Genomic DNA, 16969 nt, shown 5'->3' with positions numbered 1-16969 from the left:
AAACCCTAGCAAGCTCAATCCTCCCCCTCGCGAGGATGCCGTCGGCGGCGGGTCCGGTGGCTGTGGCGTCGGCGGGGTCGGCGGCGAAGGCCGCGCCCTCCCCAGCCGTCGGAATCTCGCCGGAGCTGTACCCGTCCGAGGACGACCTGCCCTACGAGGAGGAGATCCTGCGGGAGCCCTTCAAGCTCAAGGGGTGGTGGCGCTACCTCGTCGCGCGCGCCGCCGCGCCGTTCGCCAAGCGCGCCGTCATCTACGAGCGCGCGCTCAAGGCGCTCCCGGGGAGCTACAAGCTCTGGCACGCCTACCTCCGCGAGCGCCTCGACCACGCACGCCCCCACCCCATCGACCACCCGGCCTACTCGTCGCTCAACAACACCTTCGAGCGGGCGCTGGCGACGATGCACAAGATGCCGCGCATCTGGGTCCTATACCTCACGTCGCTCCTCGACCAGCGCCTGCTCACGCGCTCGCGCCGCGCCTTCGACCGAGCCCTTCGTGCGCTGCCGGTCACGCAGCACGACCGCATCTGGCCGCTGTACCTGCGCCTCGCGTCGCTCCCGGCCTGCCCTGTCGAGACGTCGCTCCGGGTGTTCCGCCGCTACCTCCAGTTCGACCCCTCCCACGCAGAGGATTTCATCAATTTCCTTATATCCGCCAACCGCTGGCAAGAGGCTGCTGACCGACTGGCTTCCGTGCTCAATGATGATGGTTTCCGCTCTGTCAAGGGGAAGACCAGGCATCAGCTATGGCTCGAGCTCTGCGAGATCCTCACCAAGCATGCTGATGAGGTTGCTGGCCTCAAGGTGGATGCCATCCTGCGTGGTGGGATTCGGAAGTTCACCGACGAGGTTGGCAAGCTGTGGACCTCGCTGGCTGATTACTATGTCAGGAGAGGCCTTTTCGAAAAGGCTAGAGATGTATTTGAGGAGGGTGTTTCTTCGGTGGTTACCGTGAAGGAGTTCAGCGTGGTGTTTGAGGCATTTACACAGTTTGAGCAGAGTATGCTTGCAGCAAAGCTGGAGGCTGCCGAGGAAGAGGGGGCTGAGGATGAGGATGAGAGAGGGGGCAGGAAGAATGGGATGGACAAATTATCAAAGAAATTCCTTGAGGATTTCTGGTTGAACGATGAGGATGATACTGATTTGAGGATGGCAAGGTTTGAGCGGCTGTTGGATCGTAGACCAGAGCTTCTTAGCAGCGTGCTGTTGCGACAGAATCCACACAACGTGGAGGAGTGGCACAGGTGAGATTTGTTATAGCACCTCAATTTCATTAATTGTGTTTCCTATGCAGATTAGTTAATTGGATGTGTGCAGATTAAGCTACAAAATATGTACATCAGTCCCCTATTAATATGCCTGAGGGATTATTCACTTTATGTGGCCCTTCAAATGAACGCAACCTTTCATCCTTTCCAGTAGATCTCTGCAAGAAATTTAGACAAGCCCTACAATCGATTTTAGTTTGAAAATTCGTGAGAAACCAGTTACACTATTCCCCAGAGTTACTAGCATTGCAACTTACAACAAATTGTCCCTTCTGAAAACTCTACATTTGCCCGAGTTAATTTGAGATCCTAACACACAGTTGTAAGTATTTGTGCATTTTCTTTATAGTTGGACACAGCAGGTTAGCGATTAGAGTGATTGCAAGTCTCTATGCGCAAATCCCCTTTAGATTAGTAATATTGTGATATGCAAACATGTAGTGTCCAATGTTCACAGTTCTGAGCCTACTCATGAACATTGCAATTTCCTTTGGTGTTCTCTGGCTTGATGGAATTGGCTAACAATGCAATAATATGTACAGGAGGGTGAAGCTTTTTGAGAAGGATCCTGCAAGGCAAGTAGCGACATATGTTGAGGCTGTGAAAACTGTGGACCCAATGAAAGCAGTTGGGAAACCCCATACTCTATGGTTGGCATTTGCAAAGATGTATGAGAAACACAATCGTCTAGATAGCGCTGAAGATATCTTCAAACGGGCTACTCAAGTGAATTATAAGGCAGTTGACCACTTAGCCAGTATCTGGTGTGAATGGGCAGAGATGGAGCTGCGACACAACAATTTTGACAAGGCTATTGAGCTGATGAGGCAAGCAACAGCAGAGCCCTCTGTTGAGGTTAAGAGGCGAGGTATAATTTATTCTGTTTGATTGTGTTAAACTGTTAATCTCCCATATTCCTGTATAATTTACATACCGTTCTTGCTAACTATATGATTCATGCAGCTTCTGCTGAGGGGAATGAACCTGTCCAAATGAAAGTACATAAATCTTTGAAACTGTGGAGCTTTTATGTTGATCTGGAAGAGAGCCTTGGAACTTTGGACTCTACCCGTGCTGTTTATGAGAGAATATTGGATTTACGAATTGCTACTCCACAGATAATACTCAATTATGCATATCTTCTTGAGGTGAGATCTTTGTCCAAAGTCCACACATCTGAAACTTCAAATATAATTTTCTTAATGCATCTGCTAATATGATGTTTGTTTTACTGTTCCCTTGCCAACAGGAGCACAAGTATTTCGAAGATGCATTTAAAGTGTATGAAAGGGGCGTGAAAATATTCAAGTATCCCCACGTTAAGGCCATTTGGGTGACCTACCTTACAAAGTTTGTACAGAGATACAAGAGAAGCAAGTTAGAACGAGCAAGGGAGCTTTTCCATGAAGCTGTCCAACAGGTACGTGAAGTGACACCCATGCTTTGTTGCATGTGTGCTTGCCTAAGCTTACTAGGTTTTTGTGGCTGCATGCTACTCAGATTCATCAAATTTTTTAGCATCATAAGAGCATGCCATGAAAAATACTTGATTGATAATGCAATTCAAAGCACTATGGCAAGTTTTTGTAATTGCAAAATTACACTTGTTTTTGTGCTTCTCTGCGAACCATGTGATCCTCATTGCCTGTTGATTATATGTCATATTATTCTTTGCAGTTTATTTGCTTGTTTAGACACTGGTATCTTTTTCCTTTCCTGCATGCTATATTGATTTCTTTAGAAAGTTACTTTCAATATCTTGCTCCTGTACTTACACTTTGCTTCTTTTGATCAGGCTCCTCCAGATGAAAAGAAGCCCCTATATTTACAATGGGCTAAACTGGAGGAAGACTACGGTCTTGCAAAACGTGCTATGAATGTTTATGATGAGGCTGTAAGGGCTGTTCCTAACAGTGAAAAAATGGCCATGTATGAAATCTATATAGCACGTGCTGCTGAGCTGTTCGGTGTTCCAAGGACAAGACAAATATACGAGGTAAGCATATTATCCTTCTTTGCCTTCGGCTTGTGATTCTTATCTTATGATTTTTGGCTACACTTGCTGTATTATATCTTGTTTTGAGATCTAGTTTTTTTTTCAAGGTGTCATTTCTTGTGGATAGAAGAAATTGGTATATAGATCCAATCTCATTAATGCTGTTTTTTTATTGTTTAGTAATAGTAACTGGATGAATTAATATTAATGTTTCTCCTATGCTCACTCTAGGAATCCTGCCTTCCGCTTTTTGGTTCTTGTCTTGTAGATTTTACGATAGATTCGCACTGTGACAGTATCGTACTTTTGTTATGGAATATAATTTTGCTACAACATTTCAGCAAGTGAATAATCTGAGCCGGTTAACATTGTTTTTACTAATTAGTAACTGCATGAATTAGTTTACATGGTTCTTCCATACTCTGCTCTATTACTCATCTGCGTACAAAAAAAAAATCTAGAATTCTGGATCCCTGCTTTTGTTGTACACTCTACATTCCAGATTTAGCCTGGTCCTGTCTTCAATATTTGCAAATGTTTCACTGGTTTACTGATAGTTTGATGCTAACTCTCCTCTTCTATCTTTGTTGCCATGTTTGCAGCAAGCAATTGAATCTGGCCTCCCAGACAGAGACGTGCTGACAATGTGCATGAAATTTGCTGAGCTAGAAAGAAGCCTTGGGGAAATTGACCGTTCGCGTGCTATCTATGTGCACGCATCCAACTATGCTGATCCAAACAATTCTGACTTTTGGAAGAAGTGGAATGACTTTGAGATCCAGCATGGTAATGAAGACACATTCAGGGAGATGCTTCGTATTAAACGTACAGTGGCTGCCAGCCGCAGTCAGGTATGTCACACTTATCAACTTAGTCTGCAGTTTGACATGAACAGACACCCATGTCTCACAAATTCATACTGACTTTTGATGTTGTGCAGACGCATTTCATACTACCAGAGTACTTGATGCAGAGGGATCAGAGGCTAAATCTGGACGAGGCAGTTGACACTCTGAAGCGTGCTGGTGTTCCTGAGGACGAGATGGCAGCCTTGGAAAGGCAACTAGCTTCTGGACCAACCACTGCACCACCAGCAGCACAAAACACTGCCCCAGCCTCTGCTAACAGGATGATGAACTTTGTCAGTGCTGGAGTGGAGGCGCAGGCTGATAGTAGCAGGCAACAGGCTGGTAACAATGAAGACATTGAGTTGCCCGATGAGAGCGATGATGAGGAACCGGATGTCCAAATTGCAGAGAAGAGTGTTCCAGCTGCTGTGTTTGGTGAGCTCGGCAAGAGAGCTGCCGAGAGCCAGGATGGTAGCTCCGGTGCCCATGAGAATGAGCAGCTGGGCGCCCTTGAGAGGATAAAGAGACGGCGTCAATAGTCTACCACTTATAAGATGAGAGCTCTCATTTGTGCACCATGGTGTTGCTTGAGCTTAGTGATGTTGTACTTGTTACATGTAAACATGTTTTGAGCAGCATTTTGTTCTTGTACAAGAATTTACGAAAGCTGACCATTTTTCGTGTAGTTTTGGTCTTTGTTTTGTCTTTCTTAAGGAACAGGTACCAAAAACCTTATAATCTCGAACTCCTAACTCAAAATTCGGAGGTGTAAATTTGAACATTATATTTTCCGTGCTTTGTTTCTTCATTCAAAGCATTGAATGGAAATAATGTGGTCAATGGAAGGTATAGAAAACTGCCACTGCCATAATCAAATGCCAGCTGTTTTAGCTACATTCTGAACAATCTGAATGGTCATCGTAACATTAAAGAAAGGGGCAAAACAGGAAAATTTTCTACAACTCATCTCCGATCTTTATTCCTTGCTCTTTACAAATTCATCTGTACAAAAGAATCATGAGCATGTTTGCAACTATAACTCCAAATACGAATAACCGGTTGCTCCCATCAGTATGTGTATATCTCACTTGCCGTAATCTGAACCATCAAGGAAGTGAGCAAACTCTGTGCCGTTCAGTTTGCTGCTCACGTCCTCCCAGTTCTTCACGAGGTCTGGCAGTGGCCTCGTGTGAATTTTCACCTGCCTGCTCATCAGTGGCCTCACCGGAACTCTCAGAAACTCCTGCACCTGGGAAAGTGCCTGCGTGCACAGAGATCTTATCAGATAACCTGAGAATTTGTTGATCCGGAATTAGGGCATTTATTAAATGAGTTCACTACATTGCTATTGCCGATTATATCCTCGTAATAGAGGATCATGTGCCGTGTACTCTTGAAGTGATCCAAGCAATCTTTGATGACCTTCTCAATGTTTCTGATATTTGCGATCAGAGTCCATGTATCCAGCTTTGGTTTGAATTTTGCTAATATCTCAGCCTGCTCAAAATGAAAGTACTCAGACAAGAAGCTGACGGTGCATTGTCAGCTCAGATTTAAAGTTCTCTTTTCCAATAATCAAAAACATAAATTTGTCCTAAAACAAGTGATATGTGGGCTAAGCCACATCTCATGTAAAATGTGCTATGGACAGCGCTATGCTCAAAAGGATACAAGGGACCAATATAACAAAGCTAAATTATTTGAAATTGTTTGTGCATCAAAGATACCTCTTCTTTTGAGTGAACATGAGATTTGTGAGTTCCATTCAACTGCTTAGCGTCTTTGTCATAGTCATTGGCCAACACAGATATAACCCTGCGCAATGTGTTTCTCCTGAACAGAAATATTACGGAGACACCCTTCTTGTTCAAATAACTAACTATGTCATCATGATTTTCCAAAATTCCCTAGAAAAACACAACGATGGAAGTTATTGCCAAGCACATATTTAACACCTGTAGGCATAAGCATAACTCCACTCATCCTATTGAAATGAACAGAATAAGTTTTAACATGGATTATCATTGTTACGAGTTAACAAGCTTGAATGGTGAATGCTGAGTACATTACAGACTACAGAATTTTGAGAATGGCAGGCATGTGATTAGTTGGCAGTGGCTCCTAGCTAGTTAGCTTTAAGAAAAGCATCTGTATTGCAGTACGACACAGTTGAATTCTATATATAATTCTAAGAGAATCCAATCTTTTGCAAGGAAAATAGATCATGTAAAAAGGTTTCCCATACTTCACCCACAAGAACTGAAATTTATAGTAGAATGTTAGTAACCACTGGCATAACCTCATGGTATGCTGTTTTTTTTCTTTAGAAAATGAAAGATCAGAAGCTCAACTAACAAAGACAAACTAACCTTCTAAATTTTCAGAAGGACCATGAAAAAACAATGTCAAAGTACCTGATTAAGCATCCATTTCAGTCCAAATGCAGCTGTGCACTCATTCTTCGCTGCACTGGTGAGCCAGTCCAAATTATAAAGTTTGTTAAGTGTTTGTAAGATAGATGATATATTTTCTCTTCTATCCACTCTGTTAAAGATTTCTCCGTTTGAACTAATGTTAGGGTGACTATTTAGCAAGGTCTCGAACCATCCACTTCCCGATCTTTGCATAGACACAATTACAAAGAATCGAACAGGAGTACACGAGCATTCCCCCCTGCAGAAGAAGGTAAAACAGTATCAACATCACCCACAAAATATACTACATAACTGACGACTACAAAGAGATTTTATCTATCCTCAAGGTCACAGCGAGGTTACCTGCTATAACTTGTAGGTTTTGGAAAGTGCACGTAACGGAGCTCCTCATATGGCACAGAAGGCTTTCTGCAAATATTTGCTCTTTGTTCTTCTCCATTATACCCTTCTCTTCTGTTTTCTAGTGTTATCTGATTGAAGGAGAGGTAGCAGACATAGAATCCACATAATGCAACAAAGAAAACAAAGACCGATCGCGGCAGGATTGGTGCTCCCTTGGAACTCTTAAGTGAATATGGGTGCTGCAAGCGCAAACACGATTTTAGTGTCCAGGCATTGTACTAGCAAGTACTGGAGACAATAAACCGGGGTCAAGAAGGAATGTATTATACCATTTTCTGCTTGCGAATTGTGACAAATAACTACCGTGAAGGCTGATTTCTTGTTCTCCCACTTGAGCACAGCAGAGAAACATGTTTAATCCTAATTGACATCAGAAGCTCACCATGTGCCAACGAATCACAGCGCATCCTGGTAAATCAAGCATAGATTGTTACAGTCAGCAAGGTGGTCATAAAAGAAGGAACATGCTCCACAATGTAGCTGCTAATATAGTGCTAATTGCAAATCTGCTCCATTAATGCTTAACAATGTTTACCAGGTAGCAATTGGATGGATACAAAGAGGCCCAAGGCTGGGAGAAGAGATCAAAGACATTACGCGAAACACTCTAATAGGATTTGGTACAATAATGGAGGAAGAGAGGAGCAGCAGACGAGAACTCCACCATACCAAATGATGGAGCAATCTCTCACCAGAACTTGCGGAACCGAGGAACTCAAGAGCCGACGAAATCCCAGTTGGGATTAACTCCCCAAATGGCGAAGGGCCCCCACCAGATAAAGAAGGGGAAGATCCGAAGACGGCTAACTAAAACTCGAGGCGAGATTCAGCTCGGACAAGCCTGCAAGAAGCAAAGCACTTCCCCAAAACCTCAGCAGCCAAAGCCAATCTAGGATTCGGATGAGAACTTGAGAAGAATCACGCAGCTAGCCGGGCCGAGTACACGCGGAACCCTCGAGGCCTCAAGCAGTGGCAAGAAGCAGCAGCAGCATGCTAGGAGCCAGCGCAGCAGCTGTAGCAGTGAAATCGCGTGAGCAACCTAACACGCGGAGGCGGGGAAGAACGGTCGTCACCAGGTTCGTCAGCGCCAACGCAGATTTCCTCCCCGCTCTCTCTTTCGCTCGACTTTTCCTACCAATCGCTTGGTCTCACAAACAAGAACAAGAGGATCAGTCAGGCACGACCGCACGGCGCCGCAGGAATGTCTCTTGAATTTTTTAAAATGGATTGGGATTCGTCGTGGAAGGATTAGTGCCTAAGCAAGGCCGCTTTGAACTGGCAAAGCGCCAAGCCAAAAAATAAAACGAAGAGAGGATGGGTCAGACTCAGAGGCCATGAAGGCATGAATGAGCCGGAGCGTTTGCTGCACCTGGTCTTGGTGGACCATGCAAAGTTAAGAGGCTGTTAATTTCCTCCAGTTGATGCCATCAACCAGAGACTCGAATGCTGTTATTTTTCCCATTTTGAGCTACATGGGTAATTTCTGCAATTACTCCGTTCTTTACTCCACTTTACCTTCAGTTTTGTTCCAGAATAAGTGCCATTATTTTTTTGCCACCCTAGCCAATGGTTTGTGACTTGAGTTATTGATGACAATTGCAATTTGCGGCCACGTCAGAGTGGTAAAATATGAAAGAATTTGGTGGGATCAAAGGTAGTTCTCATTTTTTTATAAGGACTTTTCAACTATTAAGGACTATTTAACCCTTCAAGGAAAAAGGACACACAGATATGTGATTTGACTGAAAATGCACTTGGGGTCAGTAAACTTTTATAGATTTTCATGTAGTTGCATAAACTATTAACATGAGCATCTGGGTTCTTGGATTTTTCAAGTGGTTCACTTGTTCATGGTCACCTAGATGAGAATCCGAGAAAATTTAAACCCTAGATGCACTTTACTCTTCACCTTTTATCTGTCTGTGTTGTCCGCGTTGCGTCGTTCAAAACTTGAAATGTGAGCAAAAACCTTGTCTACGTTGTCATTCAAAAAGTTCCCGCTACCAAACCCAACTCTCGCAAGCTACCGAATACCGTCTCTGCTACCTTTCCAACAAGGAAAAGCTTCTGGATTTCAATTGTTTAACATAACTATCCCATTGGAGCGCGTCTGCAAATTTTAACTGCCAACTCGAAGCCTGGTACAATGGTGGACCAGAGCAGGCTAAAACTTTGCCGAATTGTGAACATGAATTAGGACGGTAAATATGCCTCCTATATGTCGGTGCGTATGAAATCCACCCAAACATTCAAAAAGAACAATGGCTGGCGATGGAAAATACTACAAAGAGAAACCACAACTGTAGTAATCCTCCAAGGCTGCGATGACAATGTAATGCGTTTTCCATAATGTGACCGACAACATAGTTGAATCAAAGCAACAGAAAGGCCAGCAGCAACAGCAAGTGTATTAGGTGATGGGAGGCACAGATGGAACTCACATGCTAGAGCTGGTACAAAAGGACAATTAGGTGTGCTTGATCCCAACATCAGGTCAGACACCAGTAGGTACAAGAGCACGGAATCAGTTGGAGCGTCAAATCAAAGCTTAATGCCATCCGCGATGGTTGTTTGAGATCTTTTATAACGTTCTTTTTTCTTTCCCAAGGGACAACTGAGCTACACCCCAGATCCTAGAGAGACAAACATAGACAAGCAGCAGGATCCGCTTAGGGACGGCGCGCAGGTGCCCTTGCACATATGATGAACTGATCTTCATCATGATGATGACATGAAATCCTCTGGCCTGGCGATGAAAATTTCCTCAAACGCATTGTCATCTGGTGAAAGAACAGACATTACAGTCAGGAATTGTCACTCAAAACTCAATAGCTACAGAAGGGGGACCGCTTGCAAACAAGTAAAGCAAGCAGATTCATTGCGTCGGTTGAGATACTAGCGTCATGCATGAACTTTATTTAGCCTAGGGGCAACCTGCTACAGTAAACAACTATACATTGTAGGTTCTTCTTGATTTTTTTTTAACTTAGAAAAGCGGAAGTTTCTGCTAGAGAAAGCATAGCCTTAGCAAGAATATGATTTAGTTAGTTGAACATGCAGTCGAGAAAACAGATAAAGCTTATGATTAGTGAATGATGATCTAAGATATAATAAAGCTAACTTCTACAAAATATGCAGTTGGTGGGCAATAATCATAACCCTAGAATGGTATGCTAAGAGTAAGCATAGCACGGGGAAATAAAGAATGCAAAGCCCTACCTGAAAGATAAGTAGCAAAAAGTAGAGAAAACCATTAATAATAATAAGTCAGCACAATACCTTTTCTCAGTGCCAAGGCAACAACAGAATCATTTTCCACCTGAACAAGTATAATAGAAAATGTCAAACAACTGAAAAAAAGAATTGAATAAACAAGTTGTGGGTTCAATCTTCAGAAAAAAACTGATATGCTAAGGCTACACATATTAAATTGTATTTTGACTAAACAAATTAACTATCCGAATCAGCAAGCTGCATTGACCTGATAGATGTTTCTATGAGATAGTGCAAGGTTGTAGTGATTGAAACAGGGCCTAATTAGGTAAAAGAGAATAATTTTAGCAAAATGTGTACAGAAACAGCTAAATATTTGGGCACCTTTTGGTCCGCCAATGTCTTTGAATCTTCCAGCACGTCATTGGTACCCAACAAGACCAACTGCTGATTACTAGGAGGTTGATCTATTAGCGAATGCAACTTCTGTTTGACGCTCAAAGCTGTCTCCGTTGGTTCACATTGAATGAAGTAGGTGCTCTTGTTGCGCTTCACTCGGATATACATGCTTGCAAGCTGCACCAGCGAGATGCCTAAAGGTCATCAGTACAGATGGAGCCAGCAGCAGAGGGAAATACATCTCTGCTTCAACACCCCCCCCCCCCCCCCCCCCGCCAAAAAAAAAAATCATTACTCAGGGGTCGGAATGTTGGATCATTGTCTTGATAAGCGTAGTAGATATCAATGCAATCCAATAGTTGTATTGGCCATGGATTATGGAAAGATGTTCGCTAAATGTTTATTTTGAACGAGTCATCATGTATACAAGCACAGAGTCTGCTGGAGAAGGAACAAATAATAACCAGAGTGCAAACACAATGAAACAAGCACGCCAGAACCAGGGGCGGACCCAGCATAGGACATGGGTGTACACATGTACACCCGATAATTCTTGCAAACGAAATCGAAGTTACTAGGTAATATATTGTAACTGGATTCAGATCCGAATACAAATAGTTTTGTTAGGGTTTGGGGTGCTCCGTCTCGCACAGCATAAGGAAAGAGAAGGGGCGGGCATACCTGGAGGATGCGCTCGTCGCCGGCAAAGGGCTGGGCGAAGACAGGACAAATGGCGCCGCCGCTCGCCCAGTCGTCGCCGCCAGGGAAGGAAGAGCAAGGGAGGAGAGAGTCCGAGAGAAGAGAAAGGTTTTTTTAAGAAACAGAGGGAGGAGATGAACCTGAGGCCCTGAGCGGCTGAGCCCTGAGCGGGAGGGCTGTCAATGAGCCGAGCTCGAGCGAGCCTGCCACCTAAGCTGGAGGATTCCGAGCCGAGGTTAATATGAGCCCGAGATGTTTAACTCTTATGCACACTATATAGAACGATTTCACGGCATCAATATAGACAAGGAGATGCACGTATAAAGCTAATGTCAGTGGAAATTCTATAAGCATTAAATATTATGCCATATCAGAAAATTTGCTGATATAGCAGGATTATTGTAAAAAGAGAGAAATGAGAGTTTTATAAAATATGAGAGGAGTTTTATCCCCGTAATACTCATTCGGTTCGGTTATCAAGTTCACGGTCTTGGTAACAGTGCAACGAAACTATGTATTAAGATTGGCCTGAAAGATATATTTAATTTGATAAATAAATAGAAAGAGAATCATATCTGGACATTTAGCCTTATTTCCTCTATTTTATTTTGCTAGTACTATTTTCAAAATTTAGTTATTCTTTTTTGATATTTTATTTTATTTTGCTAGTACTATTTTCAAAATTTAGTTATTCTCTTTTGATATTCCCATTTGAGTTGATATTATGGATGGTCGTTCGATTCCTGTGCAGAATAACCTCTCTTGAAAAAAATAAGTGTACATATATAATAACATAAAAAATGAGGAGTTGTGATTAATGAGATAATAAGCTTGTACCAAGATAAAATAAAATAGAACTATCAAAAGATATTTTATGAAACAACATGTTCTGCAACAATTCAAATCATATAGTGGAGAAAAATATCATATTGATAGATATTTCATGTGCTAGCTATGTAACAACTAACATAAGCTATAAATAAAGTACTAATGACTATTCACAAGACATGTGAAATTTTTATTATTTGATCCTAAGAAGCTATTGACTAAAGAGAAATGGAATGTATGATTAAGCAATGACTTTTAGCTTGTAAAATAATATATGTTCAAACTAGCCATAGTAATTTTTATTTAGAATATGATTAAGTATAAAAAGTATTTTTAGAGATCATGTAACTCAATTTTGTATTATGATAACAGATACCAAGAACTATGTATTCTGGAAATTCTACTGATCGAAGTCTATTATACGCCAGCAGCAGTGCATCACTAGCCGAGTTCAGCCTAGTATACTGAAGTTAATGGAGGAAACTGGAAAATGGCTTTCTCTATCCCTCGATCACTTAACAAAGTTCCGAAAACTACAACCCTAAAATCACCAAATTATACACGATCCTATGTGTTCTTCGAGCACAATTACTACACGGACGCGGAGGTACTCCGCAACGAACAAGAACTACGCACAAAAGCCGGCGCCGGAGCCCCTAGCTATCCCAAATTTGATATGGCACCATTGCTTGGTGGCACGGATGCAGTTTTCCTATCTCTTATACATGCATTCAGCTGGTCAGTTAGATTTTTTCTTTGCTTGGGATTCATTTTATGCCGAATAAATGTTTGGAAGCACTCACTGGGAATCCCATCAAATGGCTGGACAGGAATCCGGCGGCATTTCTTCATGCATATACATGCCTCCCTCTCTCGCAATCAACAAGGCAGGCAGCTAGTGCAGTTTTGCAGGACGTTGCTGATTCAGGGGTTCTATTTGCATTGTTGATGTGTGAGCACAAGGTTTGTCCAACTTCATGCCAGAACTTGCACTGTGATTCTTACTACATAAGACTTATTAGCCGTAAGTTAAGTGTTAAAGTTCACTTTGCTTTATCAAATACTGACTGTTAATAATGTGATGTAAAGTACATTCCCATATTAGTTATTTATCAGCACACACTAGGTTCCACTTGCACCTTCAAGAGGTTCACGAACATAGACTTCTTTCTGTACTGTGATACTAGTTATCCATGCACAAAGGTTCCACATGCACCTTCTGGGGATGTATACATAGGTGCACTCATTTTCTGCCAGCTGTCCATATAGGTATGTCCTTCACATGTATCCATGCTAAATTTCTGGGAAGTCCTGTCTAAGACTCTACTCGTGTTACCATGGCATCTGACATCTCTAGTCTCTCCAATCAAGTTAATAACTTGTGCTATGATAATGGATATGAGGATTATGATCTTGCTCTTACTATAAGAGCCTGCTATCTTTAGGGAATTTTATTTTCCCAGTCCCTAGTCCTGCTTTTTTTACGTTTCATGTATATCATTCTTGATTGTTTTCAGGTAATTAGTCTTGTGGGAGCACAAAAGGCAACTTTGCATCCTGATGATATTTTATTACTTGCGAATTTCATACTGTCCTCTGAATCTTTTAGGTAAGCATGATGTATTCTGAAATGAAGGATTGCAACCTTGAACCATTGTTCTTACAGTTTCTGTCTTTTTATGCAGAACTTCAGAGTCATTTTCACCCATATGTTTGCCAAGATACAATCCTATGGCCTTCTTGTATGCTTATGTTCACTTTTTCGATGTAAGTGAAATTTATACATCTGAATAACTGTATTGGTTTATCAGTTTTGCTGAAATTCTAGCTTGCAAATTGTCAATGATGACTGATGATGATGTATTACTCTCTATAGTTGATCACTATGGTGCTTTATCAAAGCCTTCTCCCAGTTATGCATCTGTTGAAAACCAGAGTTTGAGGGAAATTGAGTGTGCATCGTGAAACTGTCAGCGAGGAGATGAGAGTTTGAAAAGAAAAGAATACAGGGTTAATGGTGATAACTAAATCAAAATCCCTGAGGATTTGAACAAGTAGAAGATGACAAATAGGTGCACATTGAAAATTTTCTTCTCCTTTTTAGGGAAACGTGGTCTTGGAAAAAAATGTAGGTGGTAACTACGAATTTGAGCTCAGCTATGCACTGTCTGATTTTTTTTACATAGCTGGCAATGAGGAGATAAGGGTTTGAAAAGAAACTAATACAGATGTTAAGGGAGATAATTAAAATAGAAGTCCTTGAGGATCTGAACGAATAGCAGACCACAGATAAGAGCACATCGGGACATTTCTCTTTTTTTTCTCTTTTTTTTTAGAGGCACATGGAGTTTTGACAAAATGTAGTAGTAACTAGGAATTTGACATCATGCATTTCATATGCACTATCTCACTTTTTTTCTTCTTTTGTGTGACTTGTATTGAGGGTTGATTTAGAGCTTAAATGTGAGTGCATTCTTGGCAGGAACATACATATGTGACTTTGCTTACTACGCGATCAGATGCCTTTTATGATCTCAAAGATTCCAGGTGAGTTAACAAATAAATGACTCGGCATAATTCTAATGTCACGAGGTGCCTGAGTGCGCGTTGCTTAAAATTGAACTGAGATCAACTATTCTTTTGTGAACAATGTCTTAGGTCCCTCATTCAAAATGTTCTCTTGAAGTCAAATGTCCTCATCGAAGTCCAAAGATCTTTACATGAGAGTGCGCTGCATGTTGAGGATCTCCCAATCGATCCGTCTTCTCAATCTGCATCCCAGCCTCCGCAGTCATCTCAAGACATGAGTTCCCAATCTTTATCTTCTGAAATGGCAATTGGAGGACCGGCTGGACTCTGGCATTTTATATACAAAAGCATTTACCTTGACCAGTATGTATCATCTGAATTCCCCTCATCCATTAGCAATCAAAAGCAGCAGAAGAGGTATGTATATTGATGACACTACATATTCATTTCCATAGTAGTCAATCTTCTTTGTAAGGCAACTTCACATGTGCAGATTGTACAAAGCTTACCAAAAACTGTATGCCTCCATGCACGATAAAGCAACAGGTCCACACAAAACTCAATTCAAAAGAGATGAGGATTATGGTGAGTCATCTTTAGCACCCAAAAACTCAAGTCCCACTATTCGGAAGCACTAGCAACAAAATAGTTCCATAGTACAGAAAAAATGTAATTCACCGTTAGTAATTCTGGATGCTCAAGCTATTCTATAAAGCACATACATTCTAGTATCCACTCACATGACACCAGGATTGCGATATCTACCTATCAAGGTCAGATGAACTAAGTCATTATATCGTAGTGACATAACTATGGACAAAACTGTGAGAACTGTGCAGTACACATGTTTGCATTGACTTGTGTCAGTGTCTGCGTATAGAGCTGAAGCAGACTTAAGAGTTTATATTGACTGACACTGTACATAGTGCATTGTTCTAGTGGTTAGGCTTTGTGGATGTTTAGTGAAATGTTTAATTCATTCTATATGTCAGTTATGTTTCTACATAGAGGAGGAAAGTGGAGTATTATGTTCAACTTCAAGTATGTCCTTGTGGGACCCATATAGATTCTACCCACTCCCAAGTGTCTGTATCTTGCTGATATCGTGGATTGTCCTGCAAGCAGAAATATAGGGCGGGAGAACAGGGAGCCTGTGATATCTAGGGGATAGTTGCAAATAGATACCAATTTATAGGTTGCTGTTCTTTTCTGCCGTGACGCTAGTTAGTGCAAATAGTGATAAAGAATACCTGTGTATGGCATCGCAATTGTGAGATGAACATTAGCATCACATGGTTCATCCTGTGCATATTGATATCAACTACTGGTACTATGATGCGCCAGAGAAATCATACACTATCGATAGAGTACATTCCCAGCCAAAGATGTCAAATTTGCTTGCTCATAATATTTGGCTATGTAATGTAACAACTAGTTCATTTACCTTTTCACTTTTCTTGCAGTTCTATTTTGCTGGATAACTCAGGATTTCGAGCTGTATGCAGCCTTTAATCCACTGGCTGATAAGGTTGGTGCTTGTACATTCTGGTTTTTTTTTTTGTGGTGGGTGTGGTTTTGTGTGTGTGTGTTTGGGGGGGGATTAGCGCAGGACTGCTGTCCTAGTCCTTGTTTATGGCTTAGGGCGAATTGATTAATTGCAGGTGGCATGTGCGGTTATATAGCTCATTAGTGATCTAACTTGGATTATACTTACTTGCAGACCCAAGCAATCAAGATGTGCAATAGAGTATGCCAATGGGTGAGGGATTTAGAAAATGAGATATTCGTATACGGGGAAAGCGCCCTTTCCTGGTGATATATTGTCTTGTGTGTAAGTTGATATGTCTATGTTATGTCTTTTACTGAAAGTTTTTGATGATTGATGTACTTGTACCGGCACAGGCAGTACCATCATTGTCAGTCTTTGGCATTTTCTCAGAAGAGGTATCCGTTTCTTTTTTTTGGCTGTGAATTGGGATCTTTTCTTTTTGATGGCTGCGCAGATTCTGTAATTTAGTTGGCAGGCCGTTGAGTTGTGTTGGCGCCTCCTAATCAGACAACTCCAGACCATGCACCATCATCTCTCTCGCTTAGAGTATAACAAAGGTTCGTCTGGAAGGAAGGAAAGAAAGAAAGCCAGACATCCATCCATCGCATTGCGATGAATGCGAATTTCTTGTAACAAAAGACGCGTTGCCAACCTAAAAATCGGAGCAGAGAAGAGAATAGAACAAAATAGATAGATTATTGTTATGATGCAAATGCTGCAGGAGGAGAAAGACAAAGCACTCCACGTCAGAGGTGGGCGCCCCAAGCCAGCCGCTGGGCTGGGGTCTCCCCTGCCAATTGTTCG

General features: G+C 41.9%; 4 protein-coding genes across 7 annotated transcripts; 2 read left to right on the top strand and 2 right to left on the bottom strand.

Moving 5' to 3' along the window:
* The first annotated feature begins 35 nt into the window (after positions 1-35).
* Positions 36-4956, top strand: LOC112880445 (pre-mRNA-splicing factor SYF1). The gene is made up of 7 exons (XM_025945080.1): positions 36-1243; positions 1810-2135; positions 2231-2415; positions 2517-2687; positions 3063-3263; positions 3866-4114; positions 4204-4956. The coding sequence occupies exons 1-7, from the start codon at positions 36-38 to the stop codon at positions 4648-4650; spliced, it is 2787 nt and encodes a 928-aa protein (XP_025800865.1). The 3' UTR covers positions 4651-4956.
* Positions 4957-4963: 7 nt separating this feature from the next.
* Positions 4964-8311, bottom strand: LOC112880446 (nodulation protein H-like). 2 transcript variants are annotated; one of them, XM_025945081.1, is made up of 7 exons: positions 7641-8311; positions 7218-7356; positions 6889-7127; positions 6526-6784; positions 5839-6018; positions 5453-5608; positions 4964-5372 (listed from the first exon to the last, which is right to left on the bottom strand). In XM_025945081.1, exons 2-7 carry the CDS (start codon positions 7218-7220, stop codon positions 5196-5198), a joined length of 1014 nt encoding a protein of 337 aa, XP_025800866.1. In that variant the 5' UTR covers positions 7221-7356; positions 7641-8311; the 3' UTR covers positions 4964-5195. The 2 variants fall into 2 exon arrangements, with proteins under 2 accessions (XP_025800866.1, XP_025800867.1); XM_025945082.1 differs by having other exon boundaries at positions 7218-8311.
* A 943-nt stretch (positions 8312-9254) lies between these two features.
* LOC112879917 lies at positions 9255-11443 on the bottom strand. 3 transcript variants are annotated; one of them, XM_025944352.1, is made up of 4 exons: positions 11242-11443; positions 10546-10754; positions 10228-10267; positions 9255-9728 (listed from the first exon to the last, which is right to left on the bottom strand). In XM_025944352.1, exons 2-4 carry the CDS (start codon positions 10726-10728, stop codon positions 9667-9669), a joined length of 285 nt encoding a protein of 94 aa, XP_025800137.1. In that variant the 5' UTR covers positions 10729-10754; positions 11242-11443; the 3' UTR covers positions 9255-9666. The 3 variants fall into 3 exon arrangements, with proteins under 3 accessions (XP_025800137.1, XP_025800136.1, XP_025800135.1); XM_025944351.1 differs by having other exon boundaries at positions 10546-10803; positions 11242-11380; XM_025944350.1 differs by having other exon boundaries at positions 10546-10737; positions 11242-11373.
* A 1312-nt stretch (positions 11444-12755) lies between these two features.
* On the top strand, positions 12756-16515 carry LOC112879913 (vacuolar fusion protein MON1 homolog). The gene is made up of 9 exons (XM_025944343.1): positions 12756-12825; positions 12918-13050; positions 13605-13696; positions 13773-13854; positions 14570-14634; positions 14746-15033; positions 15110-15201; positions 16080-16144; positions 16337-16515. The coding sequence occupies exons 1-9, from the start codon at positions 12764-12766 to the stop codon at positions 16430-16432; spliced, it is 975 nt and encodes a 324-aa protein (XP_025800128.1). The 5' UTR covers positions 12756-12763; the 3' UTR covers positions 16433-16515.
* Positions 16516-16969: the final 454 nt, after the last annotated feature.

This window comes from Panicum hallii, chromosome 2 (assembly GCF_002211085.1).
Source record: "Panicum hallii strain FIL2 chromosome 2, PHallii_v3.1, whole genome shotgun sequence".
Lineage (NCBI taxonomy): Eukaryota > Viridiplantae > Streptophyta > Magnoliopsida > Poales > Poaceae > Panicum > Panicum hallii.
This window is presented reverse-complemented; position numbering and strand designations above follow the sequence as displayed.